General features: G+C 42.5%; 1 protein-coding gene across 1 annotated transcript in view; it reads right to left on the reverse strand.

Annotated features, from left to right (window-relative positions):
- Positions 1 to 22,956, reverse strand: part of Ugcg (UDP-glucose ceramide glucosyltransferase) — a 31,842-nt gene extending 8,886 nt beyond the window's left edge. The window contains 3 exon segments of the mRNA NM_001246692.1: positions 159 to 261; positions 3,218 to 3,359; positions 22,859 to 22,956. Of these exon segments, the coding sequence (NP_001233621.1) occupies positions 159 to 261; positions 3,218 to 3,359; positions 22,859 to 22,956 (343 nt within the window).
- Between the last annotated feature and the right edge of the window lie 460 nt (positions 22,957 to 23,416).

Consider the following 23,416-nt stretch of genomic DNA (forward strand, 5'->3'; position numbering starts at 1 on the left):
ACCCCATCCCCACATCACCACCCTTGCCCCCTGTAAACATGCTTAGAGCAAGCATACTGACTTTACTCAGTGAGCTCCTAACCCTGAGTTTAATGCAGAGCAGATCACTGATACTGAAACTACCAAAGCAAAATGGCCAATACAGACTTTGTACTTACCTATAAATAGTCTAGCATCAACATTCGGGTATTTTCCAAGCAGTTTCTTACATACATCAATGGCTGGATCATCATGATCTTGTACACAAAGGAGTACTTCATACTAGTCCAAGGAGAAATTTAACATTGATTAACCTCGTTGTTATTATTAACATTAATAAACTGTAAGGAAAAGAAAAAACACTGTGCACATAAAGTTTGCAAGCTTAGGGAGGAATCCTAAGCGATACAGATGCTTATGACAAGGGTGGCTTGGGTGGAGACAGCTTCTCCAGGACAAGGACCTGTCTGTCAGCATCAGGAGGAGCCTGGCAGTGTGTGGCAGGCCCCTCCCCAATGGCAACCTGCATATCAAGCTTGTTCATGACCTGAACTGCGGAACACACACTTGATGCTTACAAGACGAGCAGGAGTGTAAAAACCACACTGAGACGAAGTAAAACCAAGCACACTCCCTATTCTGCAGAATCCTTGCCCTAGAATGTAGCATCACTTCATGAGGTGCTACAAATTACAAATGACATCCCATAAAGGACAAAGTGTGATTAGAGTTCTTTTTGTTTTCTTCTTCTTTTTTTTTTTTTTGACTGAATTCTTACTACCCTGAAAAGCATACTTCACTTATGAAAACACCCAGAACTTCATTTTGCTCGATGCTATTTGGTTAGAAAGGCATTTCTGAGAGCTTGAATGGCCCTGCCACAACTGTCCTGTAACTTTGAAGTGCTTATATCACAGGGGCTCATTAGAGCCACAGGAAACCCACCGCTTACTTCTTTATAAACAAAAGAAGCAGAAACAAAATATTCATGATGCCTTTGGCATCCAACTTATCTCACCAAAAAGTGGCAGAAAAGGTATCTGTGGTTGAGCGATGAGAGAACCAGGACCAAGGTCAAGAAAGCACTAGTCAGTAAAGTGGGGATTCTGTTTTTTAATTAAAAAAACAAAAAAAGTCCCAATAATTAAGAAGATGGTGAAAACAAGGAATAGGTCCCTCATGATTTCTACCTCTTTATACAAATTTTACCCAATATCTATTTCAGTTATGATTGATCAAACATGCTACTCAAGAAGGGTTAAACTGTGTGTGTGTTTGTGTGTGTGTGTGTGTGTGTGTGTGTGTGTGTGTGTGTGTGTGTGTTGTGTGTGTGTTTGTAGGTACCTATGGGGTCCTTAAGAGTCCAATTTTCTGGAGTTAGTTATGAGCAGTTGTGAGCTACCAGTTGTGGGTACCAAGAATTAAACTTAGGTCTCTATAAGAGCAGTCCACTCTCTTAACTACTGAGTTAGCTCTCTAGTCCCATACCAAAAAAATTGAAAAGTATAATGTGTTAAGTAAGGGAACTCATCTTTATTCAATCACGAGGCTTGAAGTTTCCAAACTTGATTATACCTTTTAAATTTAATCCCAAAATTAAAAAAGAAAAGCTTTAATTAGCCATCATACAAATAAAACTCAATTCACATTATCTTGGAGTGGACACTATGACAGATTTTTTTTTTTAAAGAATTCTATCCAATTGAAGGAAGCATGCTAAGTGTTTTCTGAAGCATCACACTGTAACGAGGTGTCACCTCTGTGTCCTCCTGGTGTGACTGAACATTTTATTTGCTAGAAATCTCTGTACTAAAACAGTACAATCCCTCCAATTATAACTGAGACAAACACTAGACATGGTTAAATGTTTTCTAGTTAATACATTAAAATAACTTTGGGGGTATTGTTTACAATGTTGAAGACTGGACACATATACATATTAAAAACACAGTACATGTTAAAATATACCTTTAGGATATTTTAAGAGAGGCTGGAGAGATGGACAAAAATACCACTCAAAACAAAATTTTAAGTGGTGGTTCTGGGGATTGAAACCAAGGCTCTGTACATGCTAAACACACACTCTTATCACCAAGCTACACCCTGTCCTAAAATATGTTTTAATATGTGAATGAATTATATTGCACATCAAGCAAAATAACCTTTTTTTCTCCCTCCATTGGCTTCTTATAGCCTACACTGGCCTCCAATTCCCTATGTACCAGGGACTATGGCTTTTGGCCCAAATCCACATCTTGTTTATGCTAAGCTCAGAACTTTATGCATGCCACAGGCAAGTGCTCTACAGAGACACATCCTACCCTCTCAAGTACGCATACACACACATACATATCTTGAGCTACTACTCATAAAGAACTTCATACTCTAGGTTTTATAGAATTTTATATTTGGATCGTAATAGAATTTAAATCCTGTAACTGAACTTAGACTCTTAGTCCCTAGAACAGCTGCTGGCCTAGAACAGGTGACAAGTTCACTTGGGAGTTCATTTGGGTAACTTCTGAGTGAAAAAAAAAAAAAAAAAAAAAGCACAAAAAGGGAGGTTTTTAAAGAAAATACCTCTAAATTCAAAGTTTTGAAAGATAATATTGAATAGGTTACCTGTACTCAAGAACTAGATGGTTTTGTGCTACGCTTACCACGGTGTTAATGTTTTTAAAGTAAAATACTGTCAGAATGAAAGTCTCCCTTAGATTACAGATTCCTCTGGCTTTCTACTTCTGAAACTAAACTAGACTAGACTAGAAACTGCCTCTGGCATATGCTGTAACTCATTCCACACTGAAGACTAACATAGCTTTTCTCTTCCAGCAATTTAAATACACCGGTATACTACAGGACATGAGAAAAGCCATATGGGACTAGTTCTTTGAGCTTTGATGGGATGATGGCAGCAAAACCAAAATGTGAGGTTATACTCCACATCAGAAACATGTGGACACTAAGCCAGATGCTGAGATTTGTTCATAATTAACAAAATACTTCATTCACAAAAATAAACTTTCCTTTGTATTCACTTATACACTATGGGCTTGAAAACCTTCCAGCTTTCTTATTGTAAGCAAAGCTTACTTTAATTTTATGTATACAAAGCATCAGTACTTCCACCTTATATACAGTGTTAAAATTCCCAATGTTTCTGATGAGGAAAAACAAAACAAAACAAAAAAAACCCCACAGCCTAGTCCATTCCTCATGTGCACAGCACTACACTTACTTTGGGATAATCCAGTTCAAAGAATGTCTCCAAGTTGTTGATTAGGTTAGGATCCACCCCCTTCAATGGTTTCAGAAGAGAGACACCAGGGAGCTTGCTATACGGCTGCTTGTCTGTTGCCTTCTTGTTGAGGTGTAACCGGCTAAAAATCAAAAACAACACAAGAGTTATTTTTAGAGGATGTGTTGGTGAGAAACGAAAAGGAAGCACACACTAGCACACTGATAAATCACTACACTCTAACGGGATTTTTCTGTTCTTTCTTTTTCTTTTGAAGCAGAGTTGGGGCTAAATATCTTAATAAAGACTTAATTAAGCACAAGGGTCCAGAGAAAGAGAGGCAGGCAGAATAAACCAAGACACACCCAAAAGCATTGGTTTGGGCACCTCAGGGGAAGCTGCTTTTTAGTTTTTTGTTGTTGTTTGTTTGTTTGTTTGTTTAAAGACAGGGTCTCATATAGCCAAGGATGCTCTTGAACCTTGATCTTTTTGCCTTTAAGTATTAGGATTGTAAGCATGTACCACCATGCCCAGTTTATGGGCTCAAACCCAGGGCTTCATACATGCTAGCCAAACCCTCTACCAACTGTGTAACATCTCAGCACTAAGATGAGAGTTTTCAAAGCTGACATCTTTCTGAGAAGGAGACCTGAGAATGAAGGGAAGATGATGAAGAAAACAAGTCTTCACTTTGGGAAAACTAGAAGGAAGCAGAATGGATGTTCCAATGAAGACCAGCACACAGATGCACCCTGCATGCTGGTCATTCATTGCTGTGCCCTCAGTGCTTAGTAACCATGGGGTCACAGAGCAGGCATTCAGTAGATGCATACTGAAGAAATGAATGGCAGGTTGTGGGAGACAGCTTAGTGGGTGAGATGCCTGCTGTGCAAGCAGGAAGTTCATATCCCCTCTTGCCGACATGACTGCCCTACCTCTCAGACTGCCAAGAAGTAACCAGAGAGCTATTAAAGTAGGTAAAGCCTTTATATGTACCAAAAGACAATGGATGTTAATGAGCATGCTTGGAGAAATTACTATAAAGCAGCAGCAGGCAGGCTGCACAGAAGCAAGAGAATAAGGCAAATGGAATATCTAATGGTAGTTAAGCTGGCCAGGTAGAAAAGAAGGTTGAAGGAAAGATAACAAAACAAAACAAAACAAAACTCAGGTTAAAAAAAAAAAATGTGTCTTAGAGATACTAGAAGATACACCATCACCACCAGTTCACAGAGAAGCTGGCTCAGGTTCACATCACTGGTCCATGCCAAAGACACTACTTCTCCTAACGAGGGACACCCAAACAATTGGAGAAGAGAGGATGTGCCAAGTTAACATCAGTCAGAAGAGATGTTATTCTACAGTGTGGTGGAATTTCTTCCTCTATACTTCTTAGCACGGTGCAGGTCGATCCCATCAGCCAGTCTGCAGGCAGTTGGTAGTAATTAGATATGGGAGTACTCATGGGTCCAACTACAAGGTGCCCTAGGACTCCAGTATCTCCACCCTAACATCTCTGCAATCAATAGCATTTTAGGATTGCTCCGACCAGAAGGCCGTCCTGCCAGGAGTGTGAAGACCAACCAACACCTTCTAGCAGACCAAAAACACCATCTTCATTTCAAAGAATGGTACTACAAATGTATGGATGACTTGGAGGTACACCAGTGACAGTACCCCATAGGGACCAGTCAGCTTGGGTTTGCAGAGGAAGGCAGAGGGCACTGCAGCAAGCACCTGTGGCAGAATGTTATTTTAAGGGGTATGACTTTTGTTTATGCTGCATTTGTTTAACTCAATGAAGCTGTGATTCTTTGCCTGTCTAAAACACCTCATGGTCTAATAAATCGTTGACTGGCCAATAGCGAGAGGCAGGGGCAAGGATGCCGGCAGGCAGAGAGCATACACAGAAGGAAAAACAAAGAAAGAAATGAGAACAAGGAGAGGAGGCTGTCAGGGGCCAGCTATCCAGCCACCCAGCCAGCCACAGAGTAAGAGGGAAAGTAAGATATACAGAAGTAAGAAAGATAAAAGCCCAGAGGGAAAAGGTAGACAGGTTAATTTAAGTTAATAAAGGCTGGTTAGAAACAAGGCAAGCTAAGGCCAGGTATTCATAACTAAGAATAAGTCTCTGTGAGTGATTCACCTGGGAGGCGGGTGGCAGGGCCCCCCAAAAGAGAAAGAAAATTTCAAACAATAAGCATCTATGCTTTTACATACGGCCACAGAAACATCTTTGCAGAAGAAACGAGGTTGCTGACAATAGGAAAATGTAAATCAAGAAGCTTAAAGAGTAGAAGTGTTAACCTCTGACCCCCAACACCAAATGCTAGGAAATGCTGGAACACCATCCAAGTGTAGACTCACCCTACCAGGTGCTTTACTGCTTTGCAATGAGAAGTTGAGAGAAGGTGTTCAGAAAACTTGAAGTGTGGATATTTGACATTACCACAACACCGAGCAGTGATCAGAAATTCATTTTTCTTAGTAGTTGCCAAAATGTCAGGCCATGGCACATTGGAAAATACTGATCTACAGGGTTCACCCACAGTGTTAAACGGAAGCAAAAACCAGGTTCTAACAGTTAATGATCACATACACACAAATACATCTTCCCCATTTCTAACAAATTGGCACATCAGATAGATGTCTGCAGAAACCCATCTGGCAAAAGGGCATCTGGATTATGGGTGTACAAACAAAGTTCACCTTGCACAGTTTAGCTGCCTGAACTTGTAACATGGTTGAAATCACAAAAAAAAAAAAAAAAAAAAAAAAAGTGTGAGGGTCTCTTAAAAGTTTTCCTGTCACTCCTGCCATTCCATCTAATCACACGTCCACAATTTTTTTTTTTTTTTTTTCGAGACAAGCATTTCTGTGTAGCTTTGGAACCTATCCTGGCACTCGCTCTGTAGACCAGGCTGGCCTCGAACTGACAGAGATCTGCCTGCCTCTGCCTCCCGAGTGCTGGGATTAAAGGAGTGAGCCACCAACGCCCAGCCCTGCCACTCATTCTTACTCATCCTTTCTGAGACTGACACAGTCATGCTATGTAGCACACTCTAGCCTTGAACTCCTGATCCCCTGCCTCAGCCTCTGAACAGTAGGGACCACAAGCCTAAGCCACCTGTCTGGTCCCTCAAGAGATTCTGAAAATGGTACTGACAGAGTACACACATAGAATGCAGAGGGATTGCGGCTGGAGCCCAAGTGTGCCTCAGGGGCCAACAACTGTACCTCAGCAATCAGGAAATGTGACAAGCCTGCTGCAAGGAAGATTAAAAAAAAAAAAAATCTGTTTGGACACCCTTGTGTCAATGTCTGGAATCCTTGAAAGACAAGGCAGAAAACTCTAGGCCCTAGGAGGAAGTTGGAGACACTGTTTATCTTAGATTCAGTGGCTGAGGAATGAGGAGACAGACTTCCTAGAAAACGTCTCTCTGTGGTCTTGGGCCCAAAATGCAATTGCAGAGGAGGAATGAGACACTGTCAAAACAACCAGGAATACATACATAAAAAGAACCAAGTGCGCTGGGCATTGGTGGCGCACGACTTTAGTCCCAGCTCTTGGGAAGCAGAGACAGGTGAATCTCTGTGAGCTCGAGGCCAGCCTGGTCTACAGAGCAAGATCTAGGACAACCTCCAAAGCAACAAAGAGAAACCCTGTCTGGGAGTGAGTGTGGGGGAACCAAGTGCAAAGCACACACCTATGCCAGTGGTTCTCAATCTGTGGGTCACCACCCTTTTGGGGACTGAATGACCCTTCGCAGAGATCGCCTAAGACTATTGGAAAACAGATATTTACATTACAGTTCATAACAGTAGCAAAATTACAGTTATGAAGTAGCAATGAAGATCATTGTATGGTTGGGGTCACCCCAACATGAGGAACTGTATTAAATGGTCACAGGATTAGGAAGGTTAAGAACCACTGCTCTATGCCATGAGCAGCTCAAAGGTCAGATAAAACAGAAAATTGCACATAGCAGTAGAAGACAGAACTGGACATTGGATTTGAGGAAACTACCCAGAATGCGTCATAGAGAATAAAGGCAAAAAAAGACAAAAACCCAGAAGTGATGTTTCTTTGTTGTTTGAGACAGGGTTCCCCTGTGTAGCTGTCCTGGAACTCACTCTGTAGGTTCACCTGCCTCGGCCTCCCCTGAGTGTTAGGATTAAAGGCATGAGCCACCACCACCACCCGCTAAAAGAACATGTTTTACTCTAAGATGTTTCTACTAGGACAGCATATACTTTGACCAAACTCACTGCTCCTCATTGCTTTCTCTTGTACCCCTCCTTCTGTTCCTATCTGCCCCTAGAGTCCCCCATTCTGTTTTCATGTATATTATTATTTATTATTATCATTATTATCATCATCATCATCATTATCATTATTATTTTATTATTATTATATCTCAGGAAATCATATGTCTAGAAATGAGCTCATGCTGAACTACAGGTGGCTTTCCCAGCATCCCCTCAGGTACATGTGAAATGGGTTCCTCACGCCCAAAAGGAGTCATTTCCCTTGCCTCTGGCAGAAGGGGCAGGCACAGTGGCTGCACATCAAAGCTCATGCTGGCTCCAGGTTCCCTCAGTCTCTTCTCAAGTACTTGTTACTCATCTCAGAGCCTGGTCCCTGCTCTCCCCCGCCCACCCACCCCCCCCAGGCACCCATTTGTTCTCCAAATAACAGCAAAGTTATCTTCACTGTTCTCTCTTGCTTTTCTTTCAGATAGCTCTGGCCATTGGTCAGTCTGCTTTCTTTCTCTTTGCTCTGGACTCTTCCAGATGCCTCTGGATGTTCTCTTATTCACATTAGCAGCCTTCCCCCTAATAATGGCGTGGTCACGAGGGCAGCCTCTTTATCATGCCCCCTCACACACACCTATTATTATTACTAATCTTGATTCTGCATATAAACGAAAACATGGCATTTGTTTGAGTCTAGCTAATTCCTCTTAACATGACGATCTCCAGTTCCATCTGTCTCTCTCCTGCAAATGACATAATTTCATTGTTTTGTACGGCTGAATAAAATGTATGCAATTTTTTTCTTCATCCGTTTATCTGCTGACAGACAACTAATCAGACTCTGTAGCTTGGCTATTGAAAATATTCTTCATGAGTCTGTAGGGACATCTATGTGCTGACCTGAATGCCTTCTGCTATCCACCCAGAAGTGACATGAATAGAATGGCAGTTATTTTCAGTTTGAGGACCCCCCCTATGCCGGTAAAATCTAGTGAGTCATACCCATTGGTCCACTGCGTGTTAAGAAAGTGTCTCAAGCTAGGCATTGGTGGTGCACACCTTTAATCCCAGCACTTGGGAGGCAGAGGCAGGTGGATCTCTGTGAGTTCGAGGCCAGCCTGGTCTCCAGAGTGAGTGCCAGGATAGGCTCCAAAGCTACACAGAGAAACCTGTCTGGGGGTGGGGGGAGAGAAAGTGTCTCAAAACTCTCATGGGAAAGTGCTGACCAATCAATTTATAGACACATGCAGTCCCCTAATAATTCCACTGTATCTGGCAGGCTGTGGCTAAGTCAGCAACAGCAACAGGAGTCTTCTAAAGTGGTCTGCTAACTGTTAGATTTTTAAGATGCCCCTACTTTAAGAATTTTGATATACTTCCTTTCTCTTGAGCTTCTAATATCGATAATGCAAACTCATTATGGTCTCTAGGTTTATGGATGGAGAGAATGGATAAGGACCATATCTGAAATTTCTCACAAATTAAAACCAAATCACATTGTTCAGTTTCTCTTTGCCTAATCAGTCCTTAGTATTTCTTTCCATATGCCAAGAGATCCCTGTGGCGTTCACCTTCCCTAGAGTACCAATCCCACTTTGGAGAACACTGTTTTGACTTTATGTAATGCAACTGACACAGCTCCTTGGTGCAGGTTACTTGAAATATTTATCAAAACCAAAAAACAATGCCCATTTAATCAACAACATGCAAATTTAGCACTCGGCTTAACACATAGCATTAGTCCACACATATTTACCATTTGTTTACTGAACACCAGACTCCGAGCCCCAGTGCATGCTACATAATACCCTTGATTTTTGAGATATATGCTTGACAGACACATTTCCTACTGTCAATGACTTGTGGCTTAAAAGGGTAATTGTACAAATGTTACACAACTCAAGTATGTCAACAAAACGGTGTTCTGGAGCTAGGACAGCAACTAGCCCATCACATGCAGGAGTAATTCCTTAGACTGTGACCAGTATGTTATAAAACAAACTCACAATAACGTTTTTTCAAAATGGTATAAACCATTTTCTTGGTAGGCAAGTAGCATGAATTTGGACTTGTGATATCTGTGCAATGCATGGGTCTTCTCACAGGTGTCCACCTTAAACATAGAGCAGGTGACTTGCTTTCTGCTGGGATTCTAGATTGCACTTTCTCCTTCTGGGCTTCACACTGGGAATCCAGTTCTGCAAAACCACCATTGCATATGGCTTATGTCCTCGACCTTTCTGTCACAATGAGTATTTTTTTTTATTGGTACATAATGTAAAGTCACATATAAATATACAATCCAAGGAATTTGCTAAGGTGACACTTCCTACAGCCCGTACCCAGATCATTAAACAACAGCACTGTCAGACCCCCCCACTCTGCATGTCCAATTTCTTTTTACATGTGGCCTTTTTGTTTACCATTATGTTAGAGTAAGATTTGCCTATTGATCGTTTGGCTATAGCTTATTCATCCTCCTTACAGAATTCCTTCTACTAATGTGCCACATGTTATCTATCTACCTGCTGTTGACACCTGGTTGTTTACAGTGTGCAGCTATTACAAACAGCATGAAGTCTCCTCTCTTTTTTAACTTAGCAAAGAATCAAAAATCCAAGTCTTCCCCCTGGACTTCAACTTTCAGACAAAACACAGCAACACAAATTGGATTTGCCCTCCCACCCCAAAACAACCTGTTAAAATCTAGGAAAGAATAGCTAGTGAGCACTAGGTAAAGGAAGACAGTGATTCACAAGACACAGGAACAAAGGAAGGGAGGGCCACAATACCCCACTACTCCTTTGAGTTCACCTCCCGGTCACATGCAGGACAGGGAGCCCAAGCACATTTCTGCAGACTCCTCTACATGCAGGGAACAGAACTGAGTCCAGAAAAAAATACAAACAAAACCAAAAAAAACACCCAGAACCCAAGAGAGTGAAATTCAAAATGTCTGCATCCTGTAAAAACAGCCAGGCATTCAAAGACCTGGGAAAATACAATGAGCAGCAAAATCAAGAAGCTGAAACCAATCTGAAAATTCACTGGGACTTGAGCTTTCCTTCTGTTCGAAGACACTACACAGACTTCCCTTTCTTCCCTTCAGGCTGCATGTGTATCCTTATCACAATAGTTCTAAGGACTCAGAACACTTGGGTATTTCTCACCTTGTTCAAATTTAGTGCTGTGACAGAGTACGAGCAAAGCAAGCTTGGACCACTATGGGGGAGAGAGAAAGAAAAGGCTCTTGCTAGGTGTTGCCTGAATGTGGCCCACTCCATTGCTCCCACTCTGCTGAGTTTTAGCACATCCAAGCTTGGGAAGTGCTGTTTCTTCCCCGCTGTAAAACTCCCTCCACTTCAAGGGCAAAGTTGAAGAGACAGCAAGAAGTTACTATGTGCTGGGCAGGGGTGGCACACACCTTTAAACCCAGCACTTGGGAGGTAGAGATGGGAGGATCTCTGAGTTCGAGGCCATCCAGGTCTACAGAGTCAGTTCCAGAACAGCCTCCAAAGCTACAGAGAAACCCTGTCTCGAAAAAAACAAACAAAAAGAAGTAACCATGAAAGACCAAAATGAAACAACTAAGATTATTTTTGCATTAAGTGAAAAGAACAAAGTACAGGTCAGGAAGATGGAAGGCAGGAGAAGATATTCTAATTGTCCAGAAGGAAAAAAAAAAAAAAAGCAAAACAGCTGCCTACTTGGCTTGGAATGCTAGAAGAAGGGAACACAGGAAAGGAAGAGTCAAAAGAAACTGCAAATGAAGAATCCACGGGGCTCCACATGGAGCCGAGGTGTGGCTCATGTGCACCTGGATGGTTCCAGGGTTGAGCTCAAGGAACTAGTGGTGACAGTCATAAAAGCTGAGCACAGTGCACATATGGACAAGCAGGCACGTACAAACACATACATAAAAATAAACATAAAGGTCTCTAAAGAGCAGCAATAGATGCTGCCAGGAAGGCAGGTCAGGTCAATAAAATGTTCACTATATTCAGGATGAACATGGTGACTTCTGAGCACTTTTAGCAGCAAGGCCGAATTCGACGGAGCCCAGAAGCAGACAGATTTTTTTTTTTTTTTAAGTAGCTAGAGCTAATAAAAATGCTCAGCAGATAAAAGGAAATTATTGCCAAGACCAACATCCTGAGTTCAGGTCCAGATTCATACCATAGAAAGAGAACTAACCCCTGAGAGCTAACCTGACTTCCACATGCTCACCATGGCATCCCAAACACAGACATGTGGTGATAAATACATAATTCAAAAAAATTTTGTAAAAGGGGAAGAAAAGTAAATAAAATAGTGAAATATTGAGTTTCCCTAAAACTACAGAATTGAAAGGGCCCAAGAGTGACCTGATGGAACAGGGAGACTTCCCAGGGGCGGCGGGGGTCTTGTAAGAACATCTGCAAATATAGATTAAGGCCAAAGAACTAGTCAGAGGGGAAAGGTGGGGGGGGGGGAGCAATGGCCTGACAGGATACATAAGTCAAGGATTAGAGCAATCTGCCAAGAAGACTTAGAAGGTGCAACAGACAGTACTAAATACGGACACCGAGTGCTTCCAGACAGCGACCTGAGACCATGAATGTGTAGTAGTATTAATCCACTGGCCAGCCATTGCCCTCTGCAGGATACTGAAAGCTGAGAAGCTAAAGACACTGGATGGATCCAGGACAACTGGGCAAACTGATACATGACGCCAATCAAGGTGAGGCAAGGCAAAGGGTGAGGGCAAACTGTGGCTTCTGAGCTATGTGGAGAAGTGAAGGCAGCCCAGGGGTGACAGGTGCAGGACACACCTGTGGATGAACAGCCACTAGGGGCTGTACTGATCACAATCACCTGGGGAGCTAAAAGTTTCTAATGCTGAGACCGATTTAATCAGAACCTCCAGGGGCGAGACAGGCAGCTGAGCTTTAAGTTCCGGTCCCCCCTCCCTGCAACTGCAGCATGCAGAGGAGAGAAGCACAGACCTAAGAGACTGGGTTACTGTAAGGAGAGAAGGCAGGAGATGGGAGCTCTGAGAATGAGCAGCAGTAGTTCTGTGAGAATGAGAGGACAGCGTCCTCACCCACTGTCAGAAATGTACCCTAGCCATCCGAGGGCTTACTTCAGTTCACTTCCGGGTTATTTTTAGGTCACTTCTGGCAATGTACAGCAGAGCGATTTAGAAGCCTGGGCAGGTGGCAGGCTGCCTGGGTTTCTATCTGAGCACTAACTGTGTGCCCTTGGGCAGGTTGTTTCTTTTATGTGTGCAGGGTACGTCCAGAAATACAGGATGAAAAGTAAACATTCAATGACAGCTAATACTAAACACAAGTCAAAACAAACAGAAAAAAAGTTAAAAAAAAAAAAAAGGACTAGTGCTATAATTAATGGATGTTTTCTGCCATGTGCAACTTCTCTGAATTACCACAGTTCAGATAAGAGATTTAGGGATGCTAAACAGAGCAAGACAGAAAGCCAGACATGAAAAAGATGGTGTGGGTGTGTGTGTGTGTGTGTGCGCGCGCGCGCGCACGCACGCGCGCGCGCGCGCGCAATCACATGCACATGTGTATAGAAAGAGTTCATGATTAAAACAAAGTAAGTGACAATATGGTCTAAAACACACCTAACACTCAGTTTAAATCATATCCAAGAGTGAAGCCTAAAATCCCAGCACTCTGGAGTCTGTGGTAGTGGGACCCAATTTCAAGGCCAACCTAGGCTACACATCAAGAGCCGAAACAAACAGAAGGAAAGCCAATATATAGGCTGATGTAATGTTTAAAGTGAAAAAAAATTATGTCAAATATCTAAGAAATATTTAAAGTCTTAGGGGGCACAGCTCAGGGGTAGAGCATTTGCCTAGCACATGTGAGGTCCTGGGTTCAATTCTCAGCATTGCAACCAACAAATGTTTTATGGACATACCAAAGTATAACACAAATATGAGACTAAGAAACATTACATACAACAATTTAGTAGGAGTTAAGAATGGACTGCTGGTGCCCTTTGGTTTGCATGGTTTGAGTTGAGCTCTCCTTTCAAAGATATAAGAGTTCTTTAGCAGTCAGAGGCTCTGTAGAGCCCTGATTCTTTGTGTCATCCTTCAAACCTGCCTCGACATGTTAGGTCCCCAAACCACAAGATGCCTCCTATGTGGCCTGGTAGGTGAAGAAGGACCCACCTCAAGCTGAGACATGGGCAGGATAACATCCTGCAGCAGGCACAATTTTCAGGGTAACTCCTGATTAGGATGTACTTCCAAGTGAATCTGACTTGGTAAAGGGTATAAGAAGATACTGTACATGCAATCTAACAGTCCCCATGCAGAGGCTAACCCCACAGACTTTCCACTCCACGTGAGCTGAGAGCCCTCTCTCACTCCGTGACCTAGTTTAATACCTGGAACACTAGCTCTCTCTGGCAGCATGAGCTGTAATTGGGATTTTTAACAATATTCTTTGTTTTGTTGAGACAGGGTTACTAGCTCTGTAAGCCAGGCTGGCCTCAAACTCACAGAGATACACCTGCCTCTGTCTCCCCGGTGCTGGGATTAAAGGCCACTCCTGGCCCTAGCTTTTTAACAATATTTTTATGCTAGTGAAGTATCTCTCCTCTTAACAAATATATCTTTTCCATATTCAGAAATCAGCTTTTATTACAGCTTCAGAGATACAGTGGGCACAAAGTGAATGAATGACCCTACTATGTAGTTAGGCAGTGGGTTTGACTTTACTCTTTAACGAGCAAACTTAAGTAGGCAATTTGGGGGAGCTATTAGATGTAGTAAATTTTCAAAAAACAATTATAATTTTTCAGGAGAAATTATTTCCAAACTAAAGCTTCCAACCAGGAGTTAGTGTCACTCTCAAACAATGGCAAAAGCATTCAGGTTATTGAGGCAAGACCACTGTCAAGTCAGAGCCAAGAGAAGTGCTCTGTGTGTAAGGCTGGCCCTGCTAGCTAGAAGGAGAGTGAAGATGGAGGCAACATTAGGATGCTAACTGGGACCCACTTAAAATCCAAATATAATGAGCAGAAACCATGGGCAAAAAGAGAAAAGCGTTTGGAGTAGCATCTTCTCGGTTGAGCTAAAGTATGTCTATTCAGAGAAACTCTTGGGAGTCACAGGAAGAAACATTCAGGGATTCTACTGGATGCAGAATCTGCTGGTTGCTGTGGCTTTCCTGGTTTTAACCCATTGTTTCCGCCCACCCACCAACAGCTCTGACTTGACAGTTCCCCAACTTGCAGTTTTGTTTGGGCTTAGCTGCGCCAGAATGGAAGCCTTGGAAGGGAAGGAACAGCATCTGGGGGGTGGTGGACTGAGCAACAGTGGCAGTGGGCAGGGCTCATCCCCTCCAGAGGGTGGGCAGTAATCTTAAAACAGGGTGAGGCACCAGGACTTTGCTTAAGGCTTCTCAGAGAATACAGTCTGCAAGGGCAAAGGTCATCTTGCTTCATAGCCCCAGGTTGTGCTCTTGTTTTGTTTCATTTTACAAGTACTGCTGTGTGATTCCAATAAACCAACTGCTCAGATGCCTGGAATTTCTCTCCGGTGCTCCACACCATGATCTTTAATATTCCACATCAAATCAGGATGACTGTGGGCTCAGCTGCCCATCCCAGTTATTCCCAGTGATTAGTGGCCTCTATCATCGAAGCCTATGCTCAGGCTCTGGAAGGCTGTTGCTGTGTTTGTGGTTAGTATGGGTTGGGTTGTGACTCATGTTATTGCCATGGAATGCTTATCATTTAAAGATGGGCATCTAAACGGGCTTCAGCAGCTCAAGCCTATGTTCTTAGTACAACTGTGACTTTGCAGGCACAAGGTTCTCATGAGAAAGAGAAATAGCCAGGAGTTAGCTAACCATATAAGAAAGTACAAACTGTCTCCACTGAACAATGGACTCACATATCACATACTATAAAGGAGTCATGTCACCATAGGAGGCCAGCAGACTTCAACAACAGAATCACAAACAAACAAAAAAACAACCCACCTCTCTAACCCTCTGGTGAGGCCACAATTAACTCTGGTTCACAGAAAACAGTATGGCTGGTGTTTTGCTGATATAGCAACACCAAGAGAGGGAGCTCACAGAAGAAGGATCTACCAGATAAAGCTCAAAAGCACACAAGATTCTGGAACAGGAAATGAGCCAGTCCCCACTCCTATATGACTCCCACTCAACGCAGACCCCAGCCTTTAAACTACTCTGTGGATGGAGAGAGACCAGGGACATTTTGTGACATTTACATTTTCGAGCCAACCCTGGCTAGCCCTGGGCTCTACATTCCCCAAAGGACAAAACTGAATGTAAAGATTATTTTTAGCAAGACAACTGGTCCCTTAGGAAAACCTTTTGAGAAAAAAAAATTAACACAGATACTGATATAAACAGATTGAAATGAATCTGTTACTATTTCACCTGCTACTCGTTTAGACATAGTGAGAACATGATTTCACTTGGTTCAATTTCATTAAAAATTTATGTCCACCAAAAGTATCCCAAATGTTGACCATTTGCCTCAAACCAAAATTACCACCAGAGACTAAACTAATGAATATATGAACACACACACACACACACACACACACACACACACACACACACACACACACACACCTCCAGTAATGCCATTAGAGAAACTCAAAAGATCAGTCATTCAACAAGTAGTAATTTAATGTTTAGTGGATCCTGTAGACACAGTGGTAAATAAGTCAACATAGGTCCCCTCAAACACTTACAATATATACATGAAAAGGGAAAATCACTTTCTATTTTTACTTAAATGGATCATTCCTCAAAACCACAGAAAGACATAAGAAGTGCCACTCAAACCCCTCACAAAACTAAAGTCTAAATTGACTTGAACGAGTAAGAAGTGGTTATGCAAAATTTGAAAAATAAAATGTTTTAAAAAGAGGAAAAATCGGCCGGGCGTTGGTGTCACAAGCTTTAATCCCAGCACTCAGGAGGCAGAGGCAGGCAGATCTCTGTGAGTTCCAGGCCAGCTTGGTCTCCAGAGCGAGTGCCAGGACATGCTCCAAAACTACACAGAGAAACCATGTCTCGGGGAAAAAAAAAGAGAGAGGGGGGGGGAGAAAAGGAAAGAAAAAAAAAAGGATGGGAAGGAGTAATAATTCTGAGGACAGTACAGTGCACTCAGAGGAATGCCAGTAATCCAATACTGTTGAAGAAAGGGGTGGGGGTGGGGGGCTATGCTCCCAATGAACTGTGTGTCTGATCCAGAGGCTTGACCTGAAGACAGTGGGAAGTAATGGCAAGACCTAAAGCACATGACCCAAGATTTCAGAATGATGACATGGTTACAATACAAAAAATGAAGCAGAAAGGGAACAAAGCTCTAGAGACAGTGGAGAGCAGCAACATTTCCAACAATGCAAGGCAGTCATGTGGATGAACTGAGTCAACCATGTGGGGAAACAGGACAACCAATCAAGAGAATAGTGAACAGTAAAACTGAATTATCTTAATGTTGCTCTTTAGACCCATTGAATGAGCCAGGTAGTGGTGGTTCACACCTTTAACCCCAGAACTTGGGAGGCAGAGGCAGGCAGATCTCTATGAGTTTGAGACAAGCCTGGTTTATAAAGTGAGTTCCAGGACAGCCAAGGCTACACAGAGAAACTCTGTCTGGGGGGCAGGGGAGGCAACAAAAAAAAAGTATTTCTGGGTTTGGAGAGATAGCTCAGCAGTTAAGGGCAATTGCTGTTCTTGTAGAGGACCCAGGTTTAGCTTCCAGCACCTACATGGAGGCTCACGTTATAAGACTGTAACTCCAGTTCCATGGGATCCAATGCCTTCTTCTGGCCTTTGTGGGCACCACTGATAGACATGGTGCACAGAAATATAATAGAGGCAAAACACTCATGCCCATAAAATTAATTTTTTTTTAAAGCTAGCCTGGTACTTACAATTAACAAAACAGTAAATTCTAATCCTAATCATTAGGGCACCACACAGAGGGGGAAAGACAATCATTAGATGGAGAGGGCAGAATGGGGAAGAGAGAGCAAGAATGGATGGGAGATACATCAATCATCAAAAAGGATGGCTCGGCTCTAGGAGAAGAAAACTTTCAGACTGTTATGTGTTTTCATCCCAGTTCCCAACTAGGAAACCAAAGTCACTCTGACAAAAAGGAAAAACAAAATAACCCATAAAGAGCACTTAGCCCACACTGACTGTTTGAGACTGTAATCACCTGCTATTTTTAGAAAAATCAAAATCTTGGGAATGAGACCCTTCCCATAAGTACCTGCCATCTAAAATAATACTTTGAAATGGCTGTGCCTCTGTTTGGTATTAAAGTTGAGGAGGAATAAAGTGGGTGGTAGAGATTTCGTGAGTGGAGACAGATTCATAACATGGGAAATAACCTGTTTCTATTTTATCGACAACTACTCTTTATTTGGATGGGGGATACTTATGGGAATTGTGAGACACCTGTGAAATCACAGCAAATAACTTCACTGAACAAGAGCTGGTCAACATGTTAATCAAATGCCAGCTACACTGTTTAAAACACAGGCCAAGACTTTTATCTAACTGTAAGAAGATACAACAGAACAGATTAAGTATGCCGTTGATACATTGTATCTAATACTTTTTAAAAGCAATTCCAAAATGTCTTACATTTTTATTGCAATATTGGTGTTACTCATGCATCTTTAACACTTGGGAACCCCTCATGTTGACCTGATACAGGACACAGAACTGTGCTAGTATTTAGAAACCTGGCAACTGCTAGACAACCAGCTGCAAGCACAAGTTTTCAGTGGAGGGTACCAACATCTGCCCACTTCATCTTTGCCTTACTTAAAATAACAGGAGAGATAAAGACAGAACATTCATTCAGAAAACATATCCTTTTATTAAAATAATGACATCCCTCCCCCAGAAAAAAACCAGGCAATGGTAACACACACCTCTAATCCCAACACTCAGGAGTCAGGGGCAGGCAGCTCTCTGTGAATGTGAGGCCAGCCTGGTATCAGAGAGAGTTCCAGGACAGGCAAGGGTACTCAGAGAAACACTGTCTCAAAAGACCTAAATAATAAATAAATAAATAAGATTCTGCACAGTGTTTTAACAAAATACTATTTCCATAGTTCTTTAATTTTGTTAAGTACTGAGACTCAACTTTAATTTTACTTATGCAGTAAAGAAATGGCAAGAAAAAATATTTTTTTCTCTTCTTGAAAACAATTCCCATCAAATTGGGAAGTATCTTATTTATTTATTATTTATAATGAAACCATACATGCAAAAAGTGGGAAATGAAGACGGGACCAGCTCACAAAACAAACAAACAAACAAACAAACAAACCTTATCAAAAAACAAAAACAAAACAACAAAAAACCAAAAAAAGTATGGCTGAATTTATATACAAATGCTTCTGCTGGTTATTTGCTTTTTTAGTTTTTATTTTTGTGAGACAGGGTCTCACAATATATTTTAGGCTAGCTAGCCTTCAATGCACATTCCTCCTGCCTCAGCCTCCTTGAGTGCTGAGATTACCGGTATGTGCCAATTACTCTAGTTATTTGTTTTATATTCACTAATCTATTTCAAAAGTATTTACAAGACCCATAATTAGCAAATGAAACATGTTACAAATTGATTTTGTTTCCTTTGTTTGATATGCACATCTCTTTTCAGGAATTTTATTTGCTTTGTTTTTGTGTTTTTGAGACAGGGTCTCTCTGGCTGTCCTGGAACCCACTATGAAGATCAGGCTGGCCTTGAATTCACAGAGATCCACCTGCCATGTGTACCACACCGAGCCCCAGAACATGTTGTTATCACCAAAAAAGAGTAATACTGGGGCAGGAGATATGACATAGCAGGTAAAGGTGCTTGCCACCAGGCCTGATGACCTGAGTTTAATCCCAGCCCCACATGGGATTAAAAAACCAAACTAACCCTTGCAGGTTGTCATCTCACCTGCATGCCATACACACACACACACACACACACACACACACACACACACACAGAGGATTTTTTAAAAAATTTAAAGGTAGTGTCCTGGAGTATTAAATAATTACAAAGCCTTTTTACAGCACTTCAAGGAAGCTAAATTTTTATACTATGCCCAAAACTGTAAAATTATAGCTGGGAGTAGGTGATATAAGCCTTTAATCCCATCACTCCCGCAGAGTCAGGTGAATCTCTGGGTTCAAGGTCAGCCTGGTCTACATAATGATGAATACCAGGACAGCCTGAGCTACCTAGTGAGACCCTAACTCAAAGACAAACAAACAAGCAAGCAAGATTATTTTAAGAAAATCTGTTTATAAAGCATTAGTCACAAAAATAAACAAATAAATAATGAAATAAAAAAAAAATTCTGAAGTCTAGGAGTAAACACACTCTGGTTGATTATTTGAAATACTGGATACATCAATAATGTTAATATTCATTGAGTGTGATGCTTCCTGCGCATACACTGGAGGGGGCTGTTTTTCCAGAATGTTTGGAAGAAGTGTGTGCTCCAAGTTGAGCTATAAATTTCATATTACAACTAACAACCTAAAGACTCTGAAACAAAGATTCTAAAATTCACCTCTAAATAATAAATGTATTTATAAAAGTCAAGAAAGTTTCCAAGAAATGAAAGGGCTGTCTCACCAGCTAATAAAACTTCATTAATAAAAACAGAATAGATCTTGTACAGAAAACAGTGGGACCATGAAACGGCACTAGAAGCCCTGAAATATACCTAAGTACAAAGAATTTAGTCTATGAAATAGGCTGTTATTTTTCTAAACAAAGAACAATTGAACCACTTGATAAATGACCTGGGAACAGGTTGGTAACTATGTAAGTAAAACTAACATTAGGGTTCTAAATTCTCATTGTATAACAAAAAATGCTGAGAGAATCACAGTGTAATAAATGAAAAATTAAAAGAAAATTCACAACATTAGAAGGAAACAAACATGTAATTAACATATAATTGGAAATGCAGATGATAAAAGGAAACATAAAACAGAAGACCTGTCCACTTAATACCCCAGTCTCAAATTGAGAGACAATAAAATAGACTGGGAAAATTACACCATGCGACAGATTAACACAGAAGTTACCTTCACATTAAACAGATGAACCTGGCAATAGACTGCAGTACAGGCAAAAGATCATGCCCACATAATTTATGACTCAATGAAACTAGCATATAAATATCTGAAAACTATTCAGTGGAACCAATAACTAAACAGATGAAAATCAAAACAAAAGAAACTGTGAAGAATAAGGGATACAAAAGAAGGAAATAACCCTCATCCAATATGGCCAGGACTATGAGTAGCTGAGTAGCTGTAACATTTTTTATAAGGTAACATTGTATCAAAGATTAAAAGATGTACCATCTTATGTCCAATACTTTCTCTGAAATGTGAACTAAGGAGATACATGTGTAAGAATTCATTACAGGGACTGGTAATGTATCTCAAGGATAAAGCTCTTGCCCAACATGCAGAAGGCCCTTCGTTTGGCTCCCAGCACAGGAAAAAGTTAAGAAATACAAATAAAATCATTACAATGCTGCTTAATAAACTGGAATCAACTGAATTTCTTATCGGTAACAACAAATAAATATTAATAGCTCATAAGCTAAAATGCTATGCATCTAACTCAAACATTGAAGAGAGCTCACACATTTGTTGATATGGAAAAGACAAGGATCAGGTCACTTTGAAGGCAAAGTTCCCTATGAGCAGTAGCCTGGAGTATTTGGTTCTTTGTGCCTACTTCTAGCACCTAGAACAGTGCCTTGCACTGCTTCTCAAAAACCACTCACTAAGTAGGTGAGATTTTAAAACAGCCATGGTATATACTCACTCATATATGGATTTTAGACCTAGAGCAAAGGAGTAGCAGCCTACAATCCACACCGACAGTCATGACTTGGTTTCCTCTCTCCCCCTTTGCCTGCCTTCTTCATATAAAAAAAATATATAATGGGGAATGTAGGCACAAAAAGTTAACAGGGTAATATTTTTGTATATGTTATAACTGTCTTCTTTATTCCTTTCTGTACTGTCTAAATTTCTTATATAGTAACTATTTTTTAAGAGCCTGTGTGGTTACAATAAATACAGCTTAAAAATTATAAAAGTCAGCAATGTCATACTGCCCGAGGTATGTTTTCTTTCACTTTCAAAAAAAACAAAACAAAACAAAAAAGTGTCAGCTTATCTTGTACAAGTGTCATCTTACTCGGTATCAGGAAATGGCACACCGAACAGAGAAAGGCATATCATTTCTATTGGGGTAAATGCATCTAAAAGTAACATCCTATTCTACCCTATTCCTACTCCCCCGACCCAGGATAAACCGCCAAGTGAGTTCATCTCTACACATTTATTTCATTTATTTACATAGACTTCATTTTAAAGATATTTCATTGAAGGATCACTGATATCATGTCTCTCCACTCCTTCACCCTGTTCTGTTTTATTCACCCTGTTCTGCTTTATAGGACATAACCTTTTTTTGGATTTTTTTTTTTTTATCATGTTTCATCCTTCTAGAAGGTAAGCTTCTCGAGGGCAGGAGTTTTGCTCTGCTGTCATCTCTGTGTCCTTAGTCCAATACTAGGTGGTATCTAGTAGGCCTTGGGAGCTACCTGTCAAATGAAAATTTCTATTTGGAGGGCAGGAAGAATACAACTCTAAACAAGCCAATAAATAAAGAATTAAGTAAGAAAGACGAGAGAAGAGAGAAAAGAGAGACAGGAGAGAGAGAGAGAGAGAGAGAGAGAGAGAGAGAGAGAGAGAGAGAGAGAGAGAGAGAGAGAGAAAGTAAGTCATACTGAAATGCCACTCTGATAGGACTGAAAGCTGTACACAGACTGGCTCCGAGACGTTTTTCCAGGCGGGCAGGTGCTCCACACCTATGTAAGCATACAGCTCTTCCAGGAAGGAGAAAACCCACAGGGACGTCTCAGGGTGGTGGTGAGCAGCTCCCGGAAGAGTGCTAAGGACCATCACCATAAGAGACGTGGCCCGCGCGGAGGGAGGGGGAAACCCCACAATACACCATACATCTTGGCCCTGATGTAAAAAAAGATCACACGAATCCCCTACACAATCAGACCAAGCAGGAAACCCTCCACCAGACACAGAAGCAGGCTCCTTCCCTAGGGCTCTGCAGTCGCCTGCAACCCAGAAGCCCTGTCGCGACACCAGCGCTATTCCCTCTCCAGGACCCCGCGCCGCACCGCCCCAAGGAGACCAAGGCGGGGGACGGTTTGAGGATCAGCTTTCTCTACCCCCGGAACCCGCTACCCTCCACGGCGCACACGCCTGCCAGCTTCGCTGGTCCCCAGGCCCCGACCCTCCAACTCACGTGTAGATGATGGACATGAAATGCATCAGCCACAGCACCACGAAGAGCACGAAGCCGAACAAGGCCATTCCCTCCTGGGCCAGGTCCAGCAGCGCCATCCCCCGGCCCGCTGGCCCGGCCCGGCCCGCTCCGGCCGCCGCGGACAGCGCTGCCGCGGGAGGAGGACGCGGGGGCTGCCGGGTGCGGGGCGCGGGCCGCGAGTGGAAGGTGGGAGAGGAAGGGCCGGCGGGGCGGCGGGGGCGTGCGGACGGAAGGGGCGGGCAGGGCCTGCGCGCCCCTGGCCGCTGAGCGCGCGCTCGGCACCGCGCGCTCCTCAACGTGCGCGCGCTGGGGGGCTGCGGGCGCAGCGCTAATCTCGCTGCGCGCTCTAGGCGGCCGTTGCCGCGCGCTCGGGCTCCTGTGGTCCAGACCCTCCCGACTGCCGCCGCCGCAGCCGCCGACCCGCTCGCTTGCTGCTGCTTCGCCTTCTGATCCGAACCCGCTGCCGGCGCCCGAGTCCCGGCACTGTGCGGTCCGCCCCGCCCCGCCCTCCGAAGCCCGCTGCCCGCCCCCCGGGGC

This window comes from Cricetulus griseus, chromosome 2 (genome assembly GCF_003668045.3).
Source record: "Cricetulus griseus strain 17A/GY chromosome 2, alternate assembly CriGri-PICRH-1.0, whole genome shotgun sequence".
Lineage (NCBI taxonomy): Eukaryota > Metazoa > Chordata > Mammalia > Rodentia > Cricetidae > Cricetulus > Cricetulus griseus.